The sequence below is a fragment of the Melanerpes formicivorus genome, unplaced genomic scaffold, assembly GCF_026170545.1.
Source record: "Melanerpes formicivorus ecotype bairdi unplaced genomic scaffold, bMelFor1.0.p_v2 SCAF_17, whole genome shotgun sequence".
In the NCBI taxonomy this organism is placed as follows: domain Eukaryota; kingdom Metazoa; phylum Chordata; class Aves; order Piciformes; family Picidae; genus Melanerpes; species Melanerpes formicivorus.
The window spans coordinates 5,836,009-5,856,603 of record NW_027142369.1 but is presented as its reverse complement, the minus strand read 5'-3'; the positions used below and the strand labels follow the sequence as shown (position 1 = coordinate 5,856,603).

Below are 20,595 nucleotides of genomic sequence, written 5' to 3'. Positions count from 1 at the left end.
GTAAAACTTGGATAACTGTTATTTCTGAATGTAGTTCTCTACAGTCTATTTTCAAATGTTAGTCAGTTTCTTTATACCTTTAGTGCAACTGCCTCATTCTACATTTACCACTAAGAAATGGGTAAGTTCCTGAGATAAATCTCTCAGTCTTTTGCATTAGTCACCAGGCCTTGCTCTGTTTCATGTTAAAATACTTAATATTATGTAAGACATTACTCTCTGGGTTTTCAAAGAAAACAAAAAAGTGGCAAATTAATGATAACCTAAATCCTTGTCAGTGCGTGTATAGTCTCTGCTTAAAGTACAGTGTTTAGCAAACATTTGTTTCTGAAGAGTTTTTTGGTTTGGGTCTTTAGATTTGTGGGGTTTGGGTTCTATGTCTATGAATATCTTGCTAGTTATGAAAGGAGACAGATGTACTGCAGATGACCTCTGTTTTAGGGAGAATTTTAGTACACAGTACTCTATGCTAGATTTGAATTATTTTATTTCTGTTTCTCCAGTTTTACTGAATTACTTCATGTTTCTGTGGGCAGGTATCTACAGTGACTCCAGAGACCTTAAGCAGGTTAGTTGTCTGCTTTAAGTTAATATTTATTTTAGCTTTTCGGGGCTGTGAAATAGAAACTGGTTGTAACTATGTTTTGCACAGCTACAAAATGCATTTTTAAAACAATACTAATTTAGTTTAAAACAACACATTAAAAATTATGACAGTATCATGCATATTATTACAGCATTCTTTCCACTGGCCTGGGGAAAGAAATGTGAACTGAATAAGCTGATGAAGCAAAAACCAGGAGGAAAGAATGTCTTAGTAAACAGAACAAACCAAAAGCAACGATGACATTAAAATGCTTTACAAGGAAAGATCAATAAGAATGAACAATTTATGCCTAGTTAAAGGAAAGGTAAGTTGCCTGCTAGGTAATGAAATATATGTGCAGCTAGTTAGCAAATCACACACCTTGTACGGCTTTCCCAACTCTGTATACTCAGAAAAGCATACACAAGCAGCTGAATTGAGAAGTGCATGCATACATCTACAGTTCTTCCTAAAGACAATTATTGCAAGCACATGTTTTATTAAATCCAATCAGATTCTCCAGTTGTCAGATTGGAGGCAAAGTTCTGGAAAGTGAACATGCTCCAAAATTCTTTTCCTGTTTCCTTTACTAATTCTGATGTAATACTTCCCCTTTCTGATTTTCTCACTGATTTTAAAATAGGTAAAATGATAGATTTATATTGCATGTGTATATCTCTATCAATGGAATAATAACTGAAAAACCTTCTAGAAATGTTTGTATTTATTGAAATACAAAGTATCATTGTTCCTTTTGGGCTCCAGAAATGCATGACTGCAGAATAACATGGAATTCTGTACTTGGTGTGATCCAATACCAGTGTTTGGCTTCAAAGTTTGTTTTGTTCATCCCAAGTCTGAAGAATTTACTGGCAGCCACTGTACCTTCTTAGATAATGGTCATTATTTTTGTTATAACTCTACACAGCAGAGGTGTGACCCCTTCTCAGGAGTTGAATACACATACCTAGGTTTTCCAGGATTCCCATTCTCACACAAAAATGTTAAAGCTGAATCAGCACTTTCCCTTTGATAACTCAACAGAGGGATGGGTTTCTTCAGGATACCTATGGGAAAGCAAAATACAATTCAGATACTGTGTACCTTTCTTCTTGATATGTGCTTGAGAAGCTTAAAAAACAACCAAACAAAACAAACCACAAAAACCCCCAGACATACAGAATTTGTCACAAATAGTTAATACAGAATCAAAACCCAGACATGTAAGCATTGACTTGAAGCTAGCTAGGTTTAACAGTGTCATCATAGCAGTGCTGATCAGAGCTCAGAGGATGAACTCTGGTTCACTTTCCAGACCAACAAAAAAATAGAAATTCCTCTACTAAGTGACAGTGAGATTAACTGAAGCAAACCCTGGCTCAAACTAGCAAGTTAAAAACGGTGTCTTACCTATTTGAACAGCCTCTTCGATAATCTTTTTGTTCAGATTCATGGCTCTCTGGTCTGTTACTATGGCAACCTCTTTCTCCAAGGCCTGCAACATAGCTGCAATAGCAAGGGCTCCCGGGGGCCCGTCGTTCTCTTCCGGTGGTTCGTGAGTGAAGTGGGTAGGAAATCCAGTTGTTATCAGCACTGACTGAGCATGAGACATGGACAGGCAAGCCTTCAGCAGCTCGTCCTGGCGAAGGAGATGAATTATACCTCGGTCTCCTACAGACGTGGTTTTAAAGAGAGCAGTACATTTTAATGTATTCTCCTTTTGGAACTGACGAGTGTGTGAACCTGCATACTTTAATGTCATAAAATGCATTAACAAAAAAAAAAAAAAAAGAAAAAAAAAAAAGAAAAAAAAGAGGCAGGAATTGGGGTAATTTCCTCAGGAAACCTAGTAAGGTGTAGGATGTGAGTAACAAAGATAAGGGGCTATGCTTCCAGGTTAAGAATTTCAGTTAACCGCATTTTTAAAAGTCCTACACCTAGCTCTTCTACAGAACAAGAGGACACAGCCTCAAGCTGCACCAGGGGAGGTTTAGGCTGGATGTTAGGAAGAAGTTCTTTACAGAAAGAGTGATTGCCCATTGGAATGGGCTGCCCAGGGAGGTGGTGGAGTCACCATCACTGGAGGTGTTTAAGAGGAGACTGGATGAGGCACTTGGTGCCATGGTTTAGTTGATTGTATGGTGTTGGGTGATGGGTTGGACTTGATGATCTCAAAGGTCTTTTCTAACCTGGTTAATTCCATTCTATTGTATTTTCTATTCCTAAGAGCTTATTGCATATTGTAACCTTTTCTTTGGCCTTCTGATCCGTTATGAAAGTCATGCTAAGCCATATCTAGCTACTGAAGCTAGATTGCAACTCAAGCATCCCAAATACTACAGAAGTTTTGATGCAGGCTTCAGACGAGTAAGATGGTCCTTTGTGTCTCTTTTACTTGATGCCCTTAGAGAAGAGCTAATTCACAAATAAGTTCCACTAAAAGAAATTATTAATCATTGAAGTGAAGTTTCAGAGACATTGTAAGTTACCAAGAGACTTGATAAACTTAGTTCATACAGTGGTATCCCAGTGACTGCTAAAAGATGTAACACTTGAGGTAGTAGGAAACCTTGTTATCTAACCTTGAGGAACAGGTGAATATTAACAGATGCCCCTTCTATGGGTCAGTCCCTAAAGAGGCAACACTGGTTTATCTGTGTATGCCTTTCACTGTTCAGACACTTCCTATCCACTTTCTTTTCCTTGGCATTTGGAAACACAAATTCACAGTACAGTCCTTTCAATCTGCTAGCACTCCTGAAAACCATGAATACCAGCATTATGTGCCAATGTTCACTGGCTGTTAGAGAGGTAAATCCTCAGTATTGTTTTCTAGCTTGCTCACACCTTCATCTTTCTCACCTTCTCCCCAACATTTTCTCTTCTTCTCTCATAAATTTCCACCTTGCCATTTCTCCCTCTACTTCTCCTACATAACATACAAACAATATACAGAGAGTGATCACAGAAAAAAGTTCTGAACAAAACTTAAGTAACAGATGCAGGGAATATTAACCTCTGAGAAGTGGGATATATTAACTGAAGTACTGTGATCTCTTATAGCAATAAAAGGAACTAACTCCTAAGTTAGGTCCTGTAATTCTGCAGAGCATGGCATTGTGCCAAGCTGAACTCCAGAGAGTGGGAAAAGGAGAGGCCTTGTGAGTAAAAATAAACAGACCCAAACATATGCACACAGCCCAAACCCGGAGATTGGGAGAGCTGGGCGTAAGCTGTTTTCCACCACTGCCTACAGAGGATTTCAGAAAATTTATGGGAAACTGAGATCAGAATTTACAGCAGACAGCGGGTACTAACTCAGTGTGAATTTCAAGGAAGACTGCACTGTTCAGTTCGCCCTTGTTTCTTTCTCATCTTCCTTGGGCACACATGCAGCCCTGCTGGCCACCCTTCTGTGATGATCAGGTGACTTTGGTCCATCACACAACAGCTCAGTGATGAGTATCTCAGCAGAACCTGCTGTAATTCCACCCATCAGAGAAGGATGTTTGAAAAGGACACGCAACTACTAGAATTTTCTGATAGGAGTGTCATAGCCATGAATACACTGAAAGAAATGTGCTATTTACTTAGCAGTGAACACCCATGTAGCTGTTGCCAGCATGTTGGGGTGCCCTGTACTTTACACAGCATTTTCAGTTTTATTCAGTAACAGTTCTTATTCTCTGTGGACTCTCCAGCCTGCTGCAAACATTGATGCTTCTCTGTACTCTGAGGGCATACAGCCATCAAGGTCAGATATTCCGTTACCCGTAAGATTGAATGGTTTTGAGCAGACTCTGGTATGAAGCACGGTGATAGAAAAGTTAAGAACTTGTTATAGAAACACAATGTATTCCACAACATTTAGAAAAAAATCTTAAACTTGCCTTTAGATTCTTCTGGTGTTCTTGAACTGTATGAATATCTTAAAAAGCAGGATAGGTCATATCTACCTTACAAGAAGTCCACTAAGAAAAGAGGGTTTCTGGTTTTACCTGGATCTATTCCAATTAGGGTCTCCAGAGTCTTTATCTTTTGGGCTGCTTCTGCTGACACAATGCTGTAATGCAGAGGACTTTGAGAAATGCAGTGGACTTGTGGAACCTCTCTTGAAGACGTGACTGTGGCATTGTCATTCTTTAGGTCAGTAATGAACATACAGCCAGGAGAGTGAGTAAAAGCTAATGGAGGTCCTAAAATGGGTGAAAAAAAACTTAAATTAAACATGATCTTATTGTAATATAAAGTTGCAAAAAGCTATTTAACAACACAGAGTCCCCGTCTAAGGATACTTGTATCATAAAAATAGGTGATATTTTAAGTTACATTGCAGCAACTAATGCACTTTGGGAAAGAAATGTTCTCACTTTTAGAAAGCTCACATAGGTAGTTGAGATCCAGTTTGAGGCAACTTAGGAACTTAACACTGGTACCTACTAAGGATGTCTATCAGGAACAGGGAAGCCTGAAAAAATGAGTTTGACATGCATAAAGAAACTAGTGCATTGACATAACAACAAGTTAATGCTTAAGTTTGCATGCTGATCTGGTGATACTGTGTCTGTAACATTAATTTTCTAGGTTCTAGAGTGCTGCTGGAAGCTATACTATGCCTTTGAATAGTCTTGTAACACTATGACAAAATGTCAACTGTTCACTAGGAGCAGTCCTTTATCAGATTAAGAAAATTGGAGACTAGCATCTCTGCAGTGTCTTGCCAACCTAGGTAGGAGACCTATAAACTGGCAAGGAATAATGGCAAAAAGTGGTCAATAAGCTTTAGGAAATGGAATCTGAGCAGCACCTAAAACCCTGGTGAACAATAAACACATACAGACCTGGCAGCACAGTAGCTTCCTAAACTGAAAATATTTGCCATCTATTTCCAAAAGTCTTGATCTAGATTACAATGGATTTGGCAAAATTGATATGTTGTTGGAGAAATCACAACTGGTATACTTAAACAGCAAAGCTTTATTTTGTTAGGACAGTGAAAAGGGAGGAGATATTTCTTTAATAAGTACATATGTACTTGGTCTGTGCTAGATTTGTTGGGAGTCTACGGCTAGTAGATTAAGAGCAGTTGGAGAGCATGGTTGTTGAGATTTAATGCACCTCTCCACACCATGTGAGTAGACAACATTTTATGTGAAAAGCTAGCAGATTCACCTGAAGTATAGGTACTGGTGGTATGGCAGAATTTTTAAATACCTAGCTGAGAAAGGAGCACAGAAAGATATAAACTGTTCAAAAGTTCCTGAAATTCATTAATGACAGCTGGGTTTAATGCAGAAAATGGAGAAATGAACAAAAGTAAAAACTTGTTACAGGTAAAGGCAGGACAGAGAGCTGCTTTGGGCAGCTGATTGTAAACAGGCTTGCAAATTTTTTCCTCTCCTTTCCCTGCAACAAAGATACATGAGAAAAATGAATAGATCTGCAGGAGACCACAGGAAAGAGCAGGACTTTCATCTTTGATGTAGGACTGGAGTAAAAAGAGATTGCATGTAAGAAATTTAAAAACCTCTCTGCTCCTAATGCTAAACATGTTTACAGCAGATGTCGAGAGCAGTTTAGATAAACATTTGTAAGGAACCACAAGGAAGTAGCAGATCCTGCAAGGAGAAAAGGACGAAGCAGATGACCTCCCAAGGCTCTCACAATTATATTGCCTGTAATTATTAAGCTTCTTTTTTAGTAAGAACAAAAATAGAGATTTCATTCCACACTGGTGATATAGAGCAGGCTGTCACTACAGTTTAGATGTGTTTCCTTGCCCTTTGCGCTTATGCCTTTAAAAGTGACTGGATAAAATGCAAGACAGTGCTGTGCAGAGAAGAAAGCATTTATGTAAAGTGTGTCACATTCACTTCATTTCAGAACAAAACCTAAAAACTCAAAACTTCATTGGACAATTATGAACTCCTTTCCAGGACAATCAAGTTGCTAGCTCTTGACAACATTTTGTACAGCTGCTAGCGCTTTTGTGACCTCGCCCCCCCACCCCTCCTTATTATTTTACTGCAGTGTAACATAAAATAATAATTTTAAAGGAAGGAGATTATAAATGAATGCCTTTTAAGCTTCTAGTTTTCAGTAATGACTTTAAAAGATGCTTTGATGCTGCCATAGCTTTAGGTTTCTGCCTTTAAAATACTCAAAGAAAAAAAGTAATGAAACTTCAGTAAAAGCTTCCTTTTAAGGTAGACCTGTATTTCAGAATATTTGTTCTTGTTTGGGGGTATTTTTAGCTCACCCTAAATCAAGCCTGCTAATCAGCTAACTCATTCAGTCCACATCAAAAAAATGAAGAGAGAGAGAAAAAGAGAATGAAGGATAATTATAATTTAAAGAGGGTCTCCAAACATAATAAATACTGCTGTTGACAACTGCTTCTACTCCTGTCACTCCACAGGCCCAAAACACTGGAATATCACCAGGGTGGAGGCGAACTGGATCTCCATAGTTTGGTTTGGAAAGGTCTTGTATTCCCAGCAGACCTAGAATTGATAAAAAATTAGATCATGTGAGATTCCAAACAATAGCTAATCCAGCAAAGCATATGTGGGGTGGTGGTGTGTGGACCCTAAACAGTATTCAGCAACACAGAGATAAGATTGCAATAGTGGCACTGAAATAGTGTATTTAGTTTGCTTTTGAGTGCGCATCCCTAGAACCTGAGCTGATTTGTTTTCCCTTTTTGTATATCAGTATCAGTAAACTGATTTTCAATTAAAATGTATTCACTTTCTTTTTGTAACAAAAGGGAAGCTAGACATGCATGCTGAGTCTCCAAGATATTCTAAGTCTATCAAGAGTAGAATTGTATTCATAACCCTGGCAAACAGGAAAACTACTGCAATGCAAAATGGGCTCTTTCTAAGACATGTTTGCTAGTGCTTTAGCTTCTTACATTCTTCAGCTTCAGAGAAATGAGCAACCACTCTTTAACCTCTCTGGGTTAGATAGCTACATCTCACTCTTATCCAGCTTTCAAAAATAGTGTTTTGCTTTATTATAACACCTACTTTTAATATTCTGGGTCATTCTAAGCACTTGCTCTCTTCCCTTGGTTTTAAGCTCTTTAGCTGCTTTAATATACTACAGTCTTTTCTAGAATTAATGTATATGGTCTATATATGTAATAATTAATCTTTTATGTTTTTTAAAAAAAATATACTTGCACAATCATCCTGTTGATCTACTCAAAATGGTACATCAGGGACAAAAAGGCATCTAGGGATGATGTGTGGCCTCTCCAAAAGGAGAATCGAGAGCTGGTCACAATGGTGACCATGGCACGGGGCTTGGAACTAGATGATCTTTAAGGTCCCTTCCAACCTAAACCATTCTATGAATCTATGGAAGTAATGACTTATTTAATCTGAATGTTCAAATCTGAGGAAATATATTACTGGGGTCTAATGTTAATTAGTGACATCTCCTTCCATGCTCTTCAACATGATCTTTCTGTGTATGTGGCTTATGAGACTACTGATTCATAAATTTCTCTCAGCAGAAGGAAAGTTTTGTTGTTTGTTTTGATTTTTTTTGGTTTTACTCTTATTTTTTCAGTTGTGAATTGCAATCTATCTTCATCTCCCAGGTGTTTGTTTGGTTTTGATTCTTCCCAAACAGTTTCCTGGGTTTTTTGCTTGTTTTCTCCCACAAAGAATAGGCATATACTTACTTGTGCTGGGGTTTATTTATTCTGTCTTAAGTGTTGTGTTTAATGCATTCTATTTTACTATTTTTAAAGATAATGCAGTATTTCCTTTCACAGTCATCTGTTAAGACACAAAATACATCCACACATACATCTCCTCATGCTGTCAGTCATTGCTACCCTGTCACTTTCTCTGACAGTAAGAAAGTACTCACATAGAAATGAAATTGCATACATTTTTGAAAAACATGATTACACTTTTCTACCAAAACCACCCCTGCCATCTAACTTAACTTATCTACAGAAGACAGCTATGTTTCATCCAAGAATTCTGTGTTCAGCTCACTCAAAACCTTCTTTTCAATTCTAATCCCCCCACCCAACCCCTTTCAGGTTTGTGACCACTGAAGGATTAAAATATAAAAGTTATAGAATACAAAAATATTAAAATATAAAGAGCATGTAAAGTTAAAAAATAACACACTAACCAGGGTCACCTATGTGAACTGGTGCTCCATGGGCTTCTTTCAACTCAGATGTTGATAGTACAGCTGCTCCCACCTTGCTTTCAGGAATAGGTCTCATTGTGACTACTAGGTTGCAGCAAAAAGTAGAAATGGTACAGCAAGGCACATCTGTCTGGCAGTTTAAAAGAACCCAAGGTGTTAGCAACAGTATTGAATAATAGTTATAAAGTATTCGAAGAAATAAGTCTAAAACTTTATGCTGTACTTGAGTTTAGATAGGCTGCATTGTAACATGTATTTTAGATAATTGTAAATTACTTTATTAATTTATTGTTTTGATTTGGTAAGGTCCAGCACTGCAGGAGTGTGGCATTCTACACTTGAGCTTCTTCACACAGATCACAACAATTTTCAAAGTTACGCATTTGTTGCTTCAGTAGATATAGCATATGTTTGATGAGGTCAGTATGTTTTGAATATTGTTAGAAAACAATGATACCCTCTCTATATGGAAAGGGAAAAAGCTAGTAAGAAGTATCATGCAGAAATAAATCTAACTGGTCTGAATCTACTCACTGTGTTGGAAGGGAGGGGAGCTACAGTGCTCTGTAACCTAGAATCACAGAATTTTTAGGGTTGGAAGGGGTCTCAAGGATCATCTAATTCCAACCACCCTGACATGGGCAGGGACCCCTCATACTAAATCAGATTGCCCAGAGCCACATCCCACCTGGCCTTAAAAACCTCCACAGATGTGCCTTCTACAACCTCCCTGAGCAACCCGTTCCAGGGTCTCACCACCCTCATGGTGGAGAACTTCTTCCTAACATCCAATTTGAATCTACCCATTTTTATTTTTTTCCCATTCCCCTAGTCCTATCATTACCTGACACCCTAAAAAAGTCCCTCACCAGCTTTCTTGTAGGTCCCCTTAAGATACTAGAAGGCCACAATTAGGCCTCCTTGGAGCCTTCTCTTCTGCAGACTGAACAGCCCCAACTCCCTCAGTCTGTCCTCCTAAGAGAGGAATTCCTGATGCTGGCAGTACCACCTCTACAGAAGTAACATAGCTCTTCTACACATAAAAAAAAATCTTCTGTGCCTCTAGAAAAAATGTATGGAAGTCATCATCCTCACTAACTGGGATGTGGAAGCACTTGTTTTACTCAGACATAAAAGCAGTCTGGCTTTTTAGAACATCATGTCTGATATCGAAATTGCATTTGAACCTAAACAAGATATACATGGGCACAAGGTACACAAGATAAACAAGCTCAATAAATGGTATCTCTCAAAGGTCCATACTGGGACCAGTGCTGTTCAATATCTTCACCAATGATACAGACAGCCAGTTTGAGTGCATCCTCAGCAAATTTGCTGATGCTACCAAGCTGAGTGGTGCAGTTGTTAAGTCTGAAGGACAGGATGTCATCTAGAGAGACCTGGAGAGGTAGGCTGAGGATAATCTCCTAAAATCCAATTCAGCAAAGTGTTCAGTCCTGCACCTAGGTTGGGGCAATTCTAAATATCAATACAGGCTGGGGGATGATGAAATTGAAAGCAGCCCTGCAGAAAAGGATGTTGGGGTGCTGGTGGATGAGATTTTGAACAATGGGTATATGCACATGCTGTGAATACGGGCAAATATTCAAAGGCAAAGTTATGACAAAGAATATGCATGTGTGCATATGCTTACCTTATACATGCTTACATTACATTTTTGCTCAACATTTCTTATGGGAATGCCAGCATTTTGGAATGCCTTTTCAAAAGAGAAGCTGCAGCCTATATAAAAAGTCACCATGTCCTTAAGTTGTTGAGAATATTCCTTTAGACTTTTCAGTGATCCAGTACAAGCTCCATGCTCATATATTCTGTACTGCAGGCAGTCAGTTCTAGTGAAATAAGAAGTTGTCACAGCTTTATAATATTTTCTTTTTTAAACAAGGTGAATAGTTTGAATTTATATTTACTCAGTATCAAACCACAAGATACAGCCTAATCTATCCAGTTATTTTCTTTCTAGCAATGAAACAAACACATGCAACTCCCACCCAGAACACCTTATTTTGCACAAACACAAGTCCGGAAAACAGAAAATGCTAGATTTTTATTATGTTTTAGGTTTTATAGGTCAATGTCCCTTCCACATATCTTGGTACAGGGCTTCAAAAGTCAGGGAGCTGTTTTAAGACTTGTTTTTAGTGTTTAGTGTTTCAAATTTCAAAGAATCTACAAATACCCTGCAGTAACCATACATGCATTACCACCAAATGCACAACAGGGGTAAAACTGCATTATTTAATTCTGCTATCTCAGACTGCAAAGTATTTAGAAATTGCACAAAAATTCACCTTTGCTCTAGAGAAATACATGTAATACTGTGTTATCATAACATGCTTCTCAAGAACAAGATGATCAGGCTGTTATACCATGATAGTTTTAATTCAAAGGTGTAATTCCAAGAAAAAGAAACTTGTTCAAAATTAACATCAGCGTAAGCAGACTGTTCTCTGAAACCTTCCTAATCTCACTAGCATTCACTGTAGAACTTTGACAAGCAGAATTTGTCTGTAGTTACCTGATATCAGAATCGCTACTCAGAGAAGGGCATTTCCAGTCACCTGGTTTACTTCTGTACAGCAGTGGCAGAGGTCCATCATTTGCATGGCAAAACTTCTCAAAGTCATCAGCCAGGGACTTGGGCAAAATCACAACATTGGCCTGTTTATACCCTGAAATTTTGGAAGGTAGGAATGATTCAGCTCTTTGTGAAACAGTAATTTTTATGCGTGTATTTCTTTAGAGGGTCTATAATATCAAAACATTATACGCTACCTGAAAGAAATGTTGGATTAAGAACTCATTCATTATATTGAACAACTTTTGGAAATGTTTTTAAAATCATAACTAGAGGCACTCTGTATGTAAAGACATTCACAGCTAAAATAGTTGACAGGCATGGGTAGTACTAGAATATGAAGACAGCGTAATTACTCTAATAAACACTTGTGTAAATTTACATATAAATGTAATTTATTACCTAACCTGGGAAATTTGTATTCTATAGGAATATGCTTTACTTTGTAAATGTTTGCACAGAGCCAAAAAAAAAAGGGGGCTATTGCATACCACACTTACACCATTTAAAAAATGTTTAAATTAATTTTTTATATAATATCAAGCTATAAATTATGGCCAGTCCAACAGTAAACTACAGGTATCTTGCTATTATGTAGCTCATTCTTTAGAGTTTGTTGCCTATGGAATTTTACTGTGAGCTGCAATTTAACAGACATAATTACAGCTCAGGAATAAACTCTTGCCTATCACACCAAATCTCAGTAATTTCTAATATTTCTAATTAAAAGCCTAGAATGAATAGAACTGTTACATCTTCTTCACTTGGAATTAACTTTGATTTAAAAGGTTTTTGACTGCTGCCATGTGATAGCTTCAAAAGACATTACCATTCCTGCAGTATCAATGAAGAGAAAACATATTAATTTACTTAGCAAAAATTTATTTTCTAAACAGTAGCACTTAATAGCAATGGCATTTTAATTTTCCTGCATGTAAATGCCAACTGTTCAAATGCAGAGAGGAAATCTGAAGTACCACTAGTCTGTGATGCATAAACCTGTCAATTTACAGTCTCTATCTCCTGTATCAATACTGTCCTGAAAAGTTATTGCCATGTCTGATAGGAGACAGAGAGTAAAAGGCTGCATAGAACCTCCTACTTTCTCAAATATTACAGTAGTCTGTCACCCAAGAGGCAGTCATTTAATAGAATCAATGATCTGCCTCAAAAGGTTGTACAAAATCAGCCAAATCTTACTCTTGACCAAAGCTAACAGAGAAGCCAAAAGATAAATTTCTATTCCTGATGGAAAAATGCAAAGCAAAGGCTGAGGTAAGCATGTATTTGCATACCAAATGTGCCCACAAACTGCTCTCTGGGGAATACTCAGCACAGAAATTCACTTTATTGCTAGAAAAAGTTACTAAATACAGAAACAGTTTCTTGCTAAAGACAGAAATACATTTTTGTTAAAATAAACATATTAAATTTACCACTGAATAAAATACTACATTAAATTACCCCTCAACTTCATTCCTTGCCATCCATGTGAAATCCACAGGCACTTTCTACTTTGCTGGTGATATTCATGAATTCTTAAAATTACAGTTTTAATCAGAGCATTCCACTCAGACAACACTGAATTTAAAATACCAGTCACAGCTGACAGACTGAATCTGCAGCTAACTTTCAGGTATTCAGTAAACTCAGGCAGCTTCATTATAACTCTTTGACCACCTTATTACACCTCCCAAAAGCTCTTTTTCTATCCTTACTTTCATTATAGAGGAAATTACTTTTCTATAGAGGAAGATACTTTTCCTTTCCCATGTCTTTTAAAGTATATAATTGCACTATGTATCCATCATTATGGATATACTCACAAGCAGTGTTAGTGAAGCTAGGCATGATGATCAGCCCATGCATTAATTCAACACTCATGTCCCAGTTCACAGAAGAAAGAGCTTTTAACTTCTCCAGTGAATGACAATGAGGACAGTAAGAAATAATTATTTTACTTGTATGTCACCCAACAATATAAGATAACGGCAGGACTCCTGAGAAGTTCCAATTACCCAATTTTTGTTCAGTCTTTGCAGAACAGAGCTACATGCTCATGGCTACAGTCTGAACTTGTTTTGTATGCAAACTGTAATTTAAAAAAATGTTCAAATTACTGCAGTAATACAGGCAGTTAAAAATACATTTGGGATAAGCTGTAGATTATTAACACAATAATATGTTTTCCATTAGTATTTTTCCACTAATTTAGTAATAGAAAATAAAATAATAATTTCAAGACTTACTACAATTATATAAAATTACTCCTAATATCCTTCCATTATAGAAATGCTACTACACACATCTTTGTTGATCAGACAGTTGCCACAGTATTTTTAGTTATGTGGTTATATTTTAAAGTTGATCAGAGCAATGACACATCCTTCTCTGCTTTTCTCAGCTATGAGAGGCAAGACAAATAAATTTTCCAGCATGCATCTGAGTATAGAACTACTTTTTCCTCTCCCTCTTATAATTCCCAATTTTGTTGAGTCAATAATTTCCAAATTCTGCAATAAATGAAGCAGAAACACACTTCTGTAGCTTTACGTCTCTATTTCTTCCCCAAAGTGTAGCCAATGCCCTAAGTAAAGCAAGATCTCTGTGAAGAACATGAGTATCACACTACAAATGTGATAAGAACATATACAAGAAAGCCAGATTTGGGTAAATATTTTTCTAATGTTTTCTGCATCTGTAATTTCTAAGCAACATAGCCAGGAACTGTGGGATGCACTGCAAACACTGAAAATAAAGTCCATGTACTTTACACAGGCAGGACAACACAATTTCTCTGATGCAGCTTTATGATTTAAGAACAGTGTTAGGTGCTTACAATGTGATTTCAAAAACAACCAAGTGAGTTAAGAAGGTAGGTCAATACAGCATTTTCTTCTGCTTTACGTCTGTGCTTTAGATATTCCTACATTCGTTCACAAACAAGCTAAGAAAACAGATAGCTATGAATCTAAAATGGAGTCACTTTTGCATTTACAGCTGTTAGGTTTGCTTACCTTCTGCCATTCCAGAAGTATTACTAATACTGAGTCTGTTGTATCGAATTATTCTTCTCAGTACATTGGGAAGGAGAGATTTCAAGCCTCTTGTCAAAAACATCTCCTCAACCTTAACAAAGATAAAGTGTACTTTGCATATTTTATTTATTTTTTTTAAACACCTTAAATTTGATTTGCTGGAGAACTTGGCTTAACTCTCTTCCTCATGTTAAATCAAAGTTGTTATCACTAGGAAATCCTGAGCTATAACCCGAAAGGCAGATCAAAGTCAAAAGGTTACTGATATTTTATGACTAAATGCAACTGAAACTTTCAACAAATAACCAGAGACAGGCACCTGAACATTCAGGGTAAAACACAAAGTTTTGCTGGCCTGTAATGTAAGAAAGAGATTTATTTCCTCTCTGACAAATACTAATTTCCTAGAGTAGTCACTTTTCCAAAATTCCTTGTAAGTCTAAACCGGCAAAAGCACAAATGGATTAAGCCACCAAGCTCTAATCTGTAGTACTACTTCCCTGTTCAAAATTCTTTTAGACAATTAGCAAAGCAACCTTATGGTAAAGAGAGAACTACATTCCAAAAATGTCATTTTAATACATTCCACATATATTGCACTCCTCAGTTACTAATTATGTAGAAGTGAATACCCCTGTGGCTATTCTTCCACTGGCAAAGCCCACATGCAGATGTTTAAGTCACTTATCATACAATCTGGAATGAGAACAGAGATAGTAATCCTAATTATAATCTGTATCCCACTCTTTTTGCATCTTTTGGAGATTTAAGGTATTTTTTTTTCCTGCAATCTAGTCAAAATTCACACCATTTTCCACTCAACCTAAACTACTGAATAACTAAAACCAGTTTATTACATTATTAGGAAAAAGTAAAAGACAGCTCATAATAATAATTTTGCTGCTTATGATTTTTTCCTTGGTAATTTTTAAGAAAAGAAATTGAACTATTCTCCATGTAATCAAATTACCAACCTCCAAGTTTTCCCTTAATTCAGAAGAAGCCATTCTTGCTGTCATTCATAACAAATAATAAATGATAGAAGCTGTGCTGCTTTTTAAAAAAGATGCCAGTAAATTAATGTACAATGAGAGGTTACAACCTTCTAACAAAAGTTAACTTTTCTGTTAAAGGCACACAGCTTTTGTACTCTACAACAGTACAAAATTTTGCTCTCACAGTGGAGTGGAATGTATGTGAAAAACTCTCGTGAAAATGCATAATCTAAGACATTCATTCATTCATTCATTAACTAACTTGAAATAAGAGCAGCGATAAGTTTTTGACTGAAATTACACTACCATCATTGGTTGTTCATCTAAAATGTTTCCCAAAACTTACAGAATACTGAGAAGTTAAGATAGGTGCACTGAAATTTGGAGTAGGCTTTGTAAATATTATTTGCTCTGAATTCTTTATATAACATTGCCAGCCAAAAGAAATCAGGCTGGATTTTTTTTTTTCTGAGTTCTAATGTAATACTTTCGAACTCTTCTCATATTTTCTGCTTTTGCATTATCACTCTGTATGGTCTTCATTACAAAATCAGGAGTGGTTCCAAACACACACATTAAAGATAACAAGAAACTGGATTTAGAAACGTAGATGAGCTCTAATCCAGGCCTATAAGTGGCACTTTAAGAGACATTATTGTTCTGTAAAGAGGATTTCAAACACCAGTCTGGAACTGCTCATTCAAGATGTTTCAGATTAAATACAGTGATCCAAATAAAAAAAAAAAAAATTGGCTGAGCATCTTTGAAACTATCTAAATTATCTACAGGATCAATGGCATTAAGAACTACTTAGCTGGCTTGGATTTGAAACACATTCAGGAAGCTAGTTTGGGAAAGAAGGTGTCTTCAGCCTGGTTCAGCCCTGGTTTGATGCTAAATTCATAAACTTTGTGCCCAGTAGCAGAAGTGGAAGTTTTATAAGATTTTATAACAAAGCATTTAGAGCCCTAGAAATTTTACATTCATATGATGGCAAGTGGTTAAAAAGATGCAGGACTGTGAATGTCAGTAGAGCTAAAATGTTGGCTGTGAGCACCTTATAGAAACACTTGGGCCTGTGGTCCTTACCTGCGAACCTAGCTCCTAGCTGCAAAGCAAGGTATATTCATGTTAGGAAGTTAATAATTTAAGCATTAATTTTGTACAAAAGCAGAGAGATTCCTCTCATTCAAAGGAGAAATAAAACTCACTTTATGACCATTTGCTATCACCTAATTTTGTGTAATAATTTGATAAAACTATAGGGAGAACCCAATGGGATTAACATATTGCTTTAGGCCACTGTATCGACTATACAATATCGGTAACAGATTATGCTGCTGTTTTTCTTTATTAGCTGCTGAATTTTTAGAGGTGATAAGAACTCTTAGATCCTCACAGCAAGACCTAGCTTCTGCAATTTGAATTCCTCCAAAAAGGCTGGTTTCTATGCAGTATGTTGTGTCCCTGTGCTAGGGGCTATCATCAAGTTTAGATTTCTCAACTATCTCTAGGACTTCCTAGAAAATAATTTGAACAGTCATGACCATGGCTTGTTTGGAATGACAGGGGAGAAGCACCAAGATAACTTGGATCTTACAGCAATTTTTCCCCTTTGTCCCATCAGGATGCTTGATGAAGTATATAGACTGGCTCCATGGAGCCCTCAAATAGCACTCAAACTAAACAGTCTGGTACAGCTGTTAATCAGTTATCAGGATCTGTCATCTTGCAGAGATTTTTCAACTTCTTTAATTTTGTTAGGAGATACTTAGCATTATGTGAAATTATCAGTTACCTCATGGGGTTACCTTGGACTTTTAAAGACAGGGTGCAGGGTTAAGTGTTAAAAAGACCTTAAGAGAAGATAGTGATAGATTATAAAATGGCTGTTATGCCTGAGGGCATTCTATGTGCTGTGCCTTTCTAGTCTGGGTTGTCTTTGATGGAATGAATCTCTAAAGTAAATCAGATATAGCCCTGGGCAAGTATGGCATTCACTAGCTCTGTAATGACAGACTTCATACTTAAAAGCACGCAGTCTGATAAAAACCTTGTTCTAAGTCATGTTGCTCACATCAGACTTCTTAATTTGCAATATCAACAAGCAATATCGTAAAGCTTCACAGAACTGAAGTGTCAAGATTACTCTTAAAGAACCTTTACTTAAATATTTGTTTCTAAATTAGAAGCACAATAAACACTTTTTAGAGGTTTACATGAACATTCAAGGTATTTCATGTGTATTTGGAGTTTTACATACTAAACTTCAATGAATGAATATTAAAATACATTGCCGTCTGCCACATTAAGATGACACTTACCCACTGTCAATTTGCAGGTACTACCATATTCTGAGCTGCACTTCCAGATCTTGACAAGGATGATGAATAAAGCTGTAAAGCAATGATAACATACAAGAATAATCTGTAAGAATGATGTAAGGAGCTGTGTGATCAGACAGTGATGGTGGTATGGCATATGTCGTATCAGTAGTTAATAGTAATGAATCAACTTGTCAGAAACAATAGTGTATTGAAATGACATTATATTAAAAAGACATATTGAGGAAAAAAATTTTCTTAGCATCAAAGTAGGAGTCAGGAAGTACATATGTGTGTCAGCTTTTGTAAAAGTTCTCAATGGTTCTTGTCTCTGGCTTTAATAGATAACATCAAATTGTTATGTGACATCTTCATTTAGTATATATTTGTGCAGCACCATCCCAGTAGAGTTAAGCAGCTACACAGTACATCATTAATTTGGCCCAGCTGATTTGCAAAATACCCCTTTACCTAGCCAACAACAATTTTTAGGAAGACTAGATTTGAAAGGTGATTTTTTTTTAAAAAAATTTATTCAGAAATTGTGATCAGTTGTTGCCATGTGAAGCTCTAAGTCATTAACCACTTGTACATGCTGTTCTCAGTGCATGAGTTGAGTATGGGTGACTGTGCACTAAGGTGCTGATCTTTGCTGGGATGGTTGGAACAGGCATGGTTCTAAACCTCATCTTTATAACTCTTTGCAAATGTTATGCTCTATTTCCCCTGAATCCCACAGCTCATGCTAGGAAAAAAATAATGTTGAGGGGAAGGTTACTTTATCCTGTTTAAAAAAAACAAACAACCCTGCTCCTCTAAAAGATGTACCTTTGCCTGTCATATCACTTAAAGATTTACCTTGTCTGACAGCAAGTTGAATATTCAACAGTAATGCTTGGGAAAAGTGACCAAGACCATCCACCTCTGCCAAATAATCTGCAAGCTAACATGAAGCAAGAAAATGCAGTTCCAGACAAGGTTTAGTAAAGAGGTTACCTTGTCTTTCAGTTGCCTTGTATGATGGACACAAGTGCATCACAGCATTGTTCACGTCCTGGACTATTTCTTGTTTCCTCCCTCTTTCTTTTGTCTGTAGTTTGCCTCCATCTCTGCCTTTTTCCTCCCTGAGCTCAGACAGAATTCCAAATTGGAATTACCTTCATATGGCTTGCTTCCTTGGTTTGTATTTCTGTATCCCCTGGCCTTCCCTCTTCTTACTAGTTTGTTTTAATTTATACACTTGCTGTGTCACTCAGTTATACCTTAAACTGTCTCACAATTTCAAACTTAAGCTTTTTCTGTTCTCAGTCTGAGACCAAATAATCTAACTTCCGAAATGGCAAAACACAACAAATGCTCAAATGTTTTCCTAGACTTGTTTGATGCAGACTCCTCTGAACCTTTGTAGATACATCCCTTTTAAAAAAATTATAGATAGGCTTGGATTAAAAGTAGTTTTTCTAATTATTTCCTCCTTCATTTTTGACAGCAGAACCACCAACTAGCCTTGCAGATTTATGTATCTTTACATTAAATCATTGATTGAGCTATAGTTTATAAAGTATTTTACAATCTGCTGAGCATGATCTCTTTAGAGAAAAAGAAGGAAGTGCAGCAAATGAAACATTGTTTTATTACCTTAGAGCTTTCAAAATTAAAATGTGGATCTGTAAATTTCACAGATATTTAAATGTGAGCATAGATTCTTTCCAGGCCCACGTTGTGAATTATTCATTGCACAAGAAAATGGGGAAAATGTCATTTAAGTGTCAGAAAGATTACACTTTGAGATGCAGTGGGTGTGGCCATACTGCTGTGCTTAAACTACATCAGGTAAAAAAAAAATTATATAACACAAAATGATTAAAACATCCTTAGAAATGTCAGTGTGACTGCATCACCTCTACATGTCCAGTAAATTCATGAAATAAAGCTAAAAACATATAGTATTTCTGTGGGTTTACAAAGGAATCACCTGAGAATAAGTAGCCTGTTAAAACTACTGCTTCTGAGAGTAACAAACAAGTCAGTTTGAAAACTGCAAAGCTGTTGATACCAGTTTCTGATACCACAGATTATAGATCTGTTTCTCCAGTGGCACTGATACATTAATAAGAACATGATTTAACGCAGTGACTTTTCAAAGAGTAACCTAGAAACCTGCTTGCAAGGAGCCCAAAGACTTACAAAATACAATCTTGCATTGTTTACATCTCTTTTTGTCCGGTTTTCAGTTTAAAGTTAGATAATAAGAATGGGTGGTGGCATGTACAGGTTCATTGGCCAAAAAAGAGCAGAGGTCACTACTCAACACTGCTGGGCAGGGTTTTACAGCTATTGTGCTATAGATATCCTACCCAAAGCTACAGCTGCATAACAGGAACAACAGAGTAGCTTGAAACATGAGCCAGCCCACATGCTGCCTTTACTGACACATAATGGAAACTAATCTAAAATAATTACAATCTAACGAACCCTTTGTGTACTATGCCTTGCCCTAGTATGAATATGGTTATGGAGGTTTGTTAATGTAAACATGGTTTAAAATGACCTGCTGCTTAATCATCAAGCTGATTTGAAATTCTGCCAAGTGACTTCTGTGAAAAGAACAAACTTCTCTGAAAATTTAATTCATTTGAATTTCCAACTAGGTCTCTTGGTTATACTTGTGATGTTTTTGCTGAAGAATCAATTAATGACCCTTTTTTCTTCCCATCTGCTATGAATCATTTCAAAGCACAAAAGTGCTTTGTGTATTATTCCAAAGAGGAAGGGCTTTGTGTATTTTCAGGCAGTGGCTCATCTAGCAAATTAAGATTTAACTCTATACTTGAAATACAGGGTATCAGCCTTTGAAGCTTATGCACCTTTAGAT

General features: G+C 36.7%; 1 protein-coding gene across 3 annotated transcripts in view; it reads right to left on the bottom strand.

Moving 5' to 3' along the window:
* DGLUCY (D-glutamate cyclase) overlaps positions 1-20,595 on the bottom strand; it is a 46,622-nt gene that overhangs the window by 12,047 nt on the left and 13,980 nt on the right. The window contains exons 2-10 of one of the 3 annotated variants that reach the window (XM_068148780.1): positions 17,721-17,792; positions 14,381-14,492; positions 11,304-11,457; positions 10,419-10,617; positions 8,744-8,894; positions 6,967-7,089; positions 4,585-4,782; positions 1,997-2,257; positions 1,554-1,653 (exon numbers count right to left, since the gene is read on the bottom strand). In XM_068148780.1, the coding sequence (XP_068004881.1) occupies positions 1,554-1,653; positions 1,997-2,257; positions 4,585-4,782; positions 6,967-7,089; positions 8,744-8,894; positions 10,419-10,617; positions 11,304-11,457; positions 14,381-14,483 (1,289 nt within the window). In that variant the 5' untranslated portion in view covers positions 14,484-14,492; positions 17,721-17,792. Of the gene's footprint in view, positions 1-1,553; positions 1,654-1,996; positions 2,258-4,584; positions 4,783-6,966; positions 7,090-8,743; positions 8,895-10,418; positions 10,618-11,303; positions 11,458-14,380; positions 14,493-15,375; positions 15,415-17,720; positions 17,793-20,595 lie in introns of those variants that run through there. The other 2 variants (XM_068148779.1, XM_068148781.1) reach the window with 2 other exon arrangements.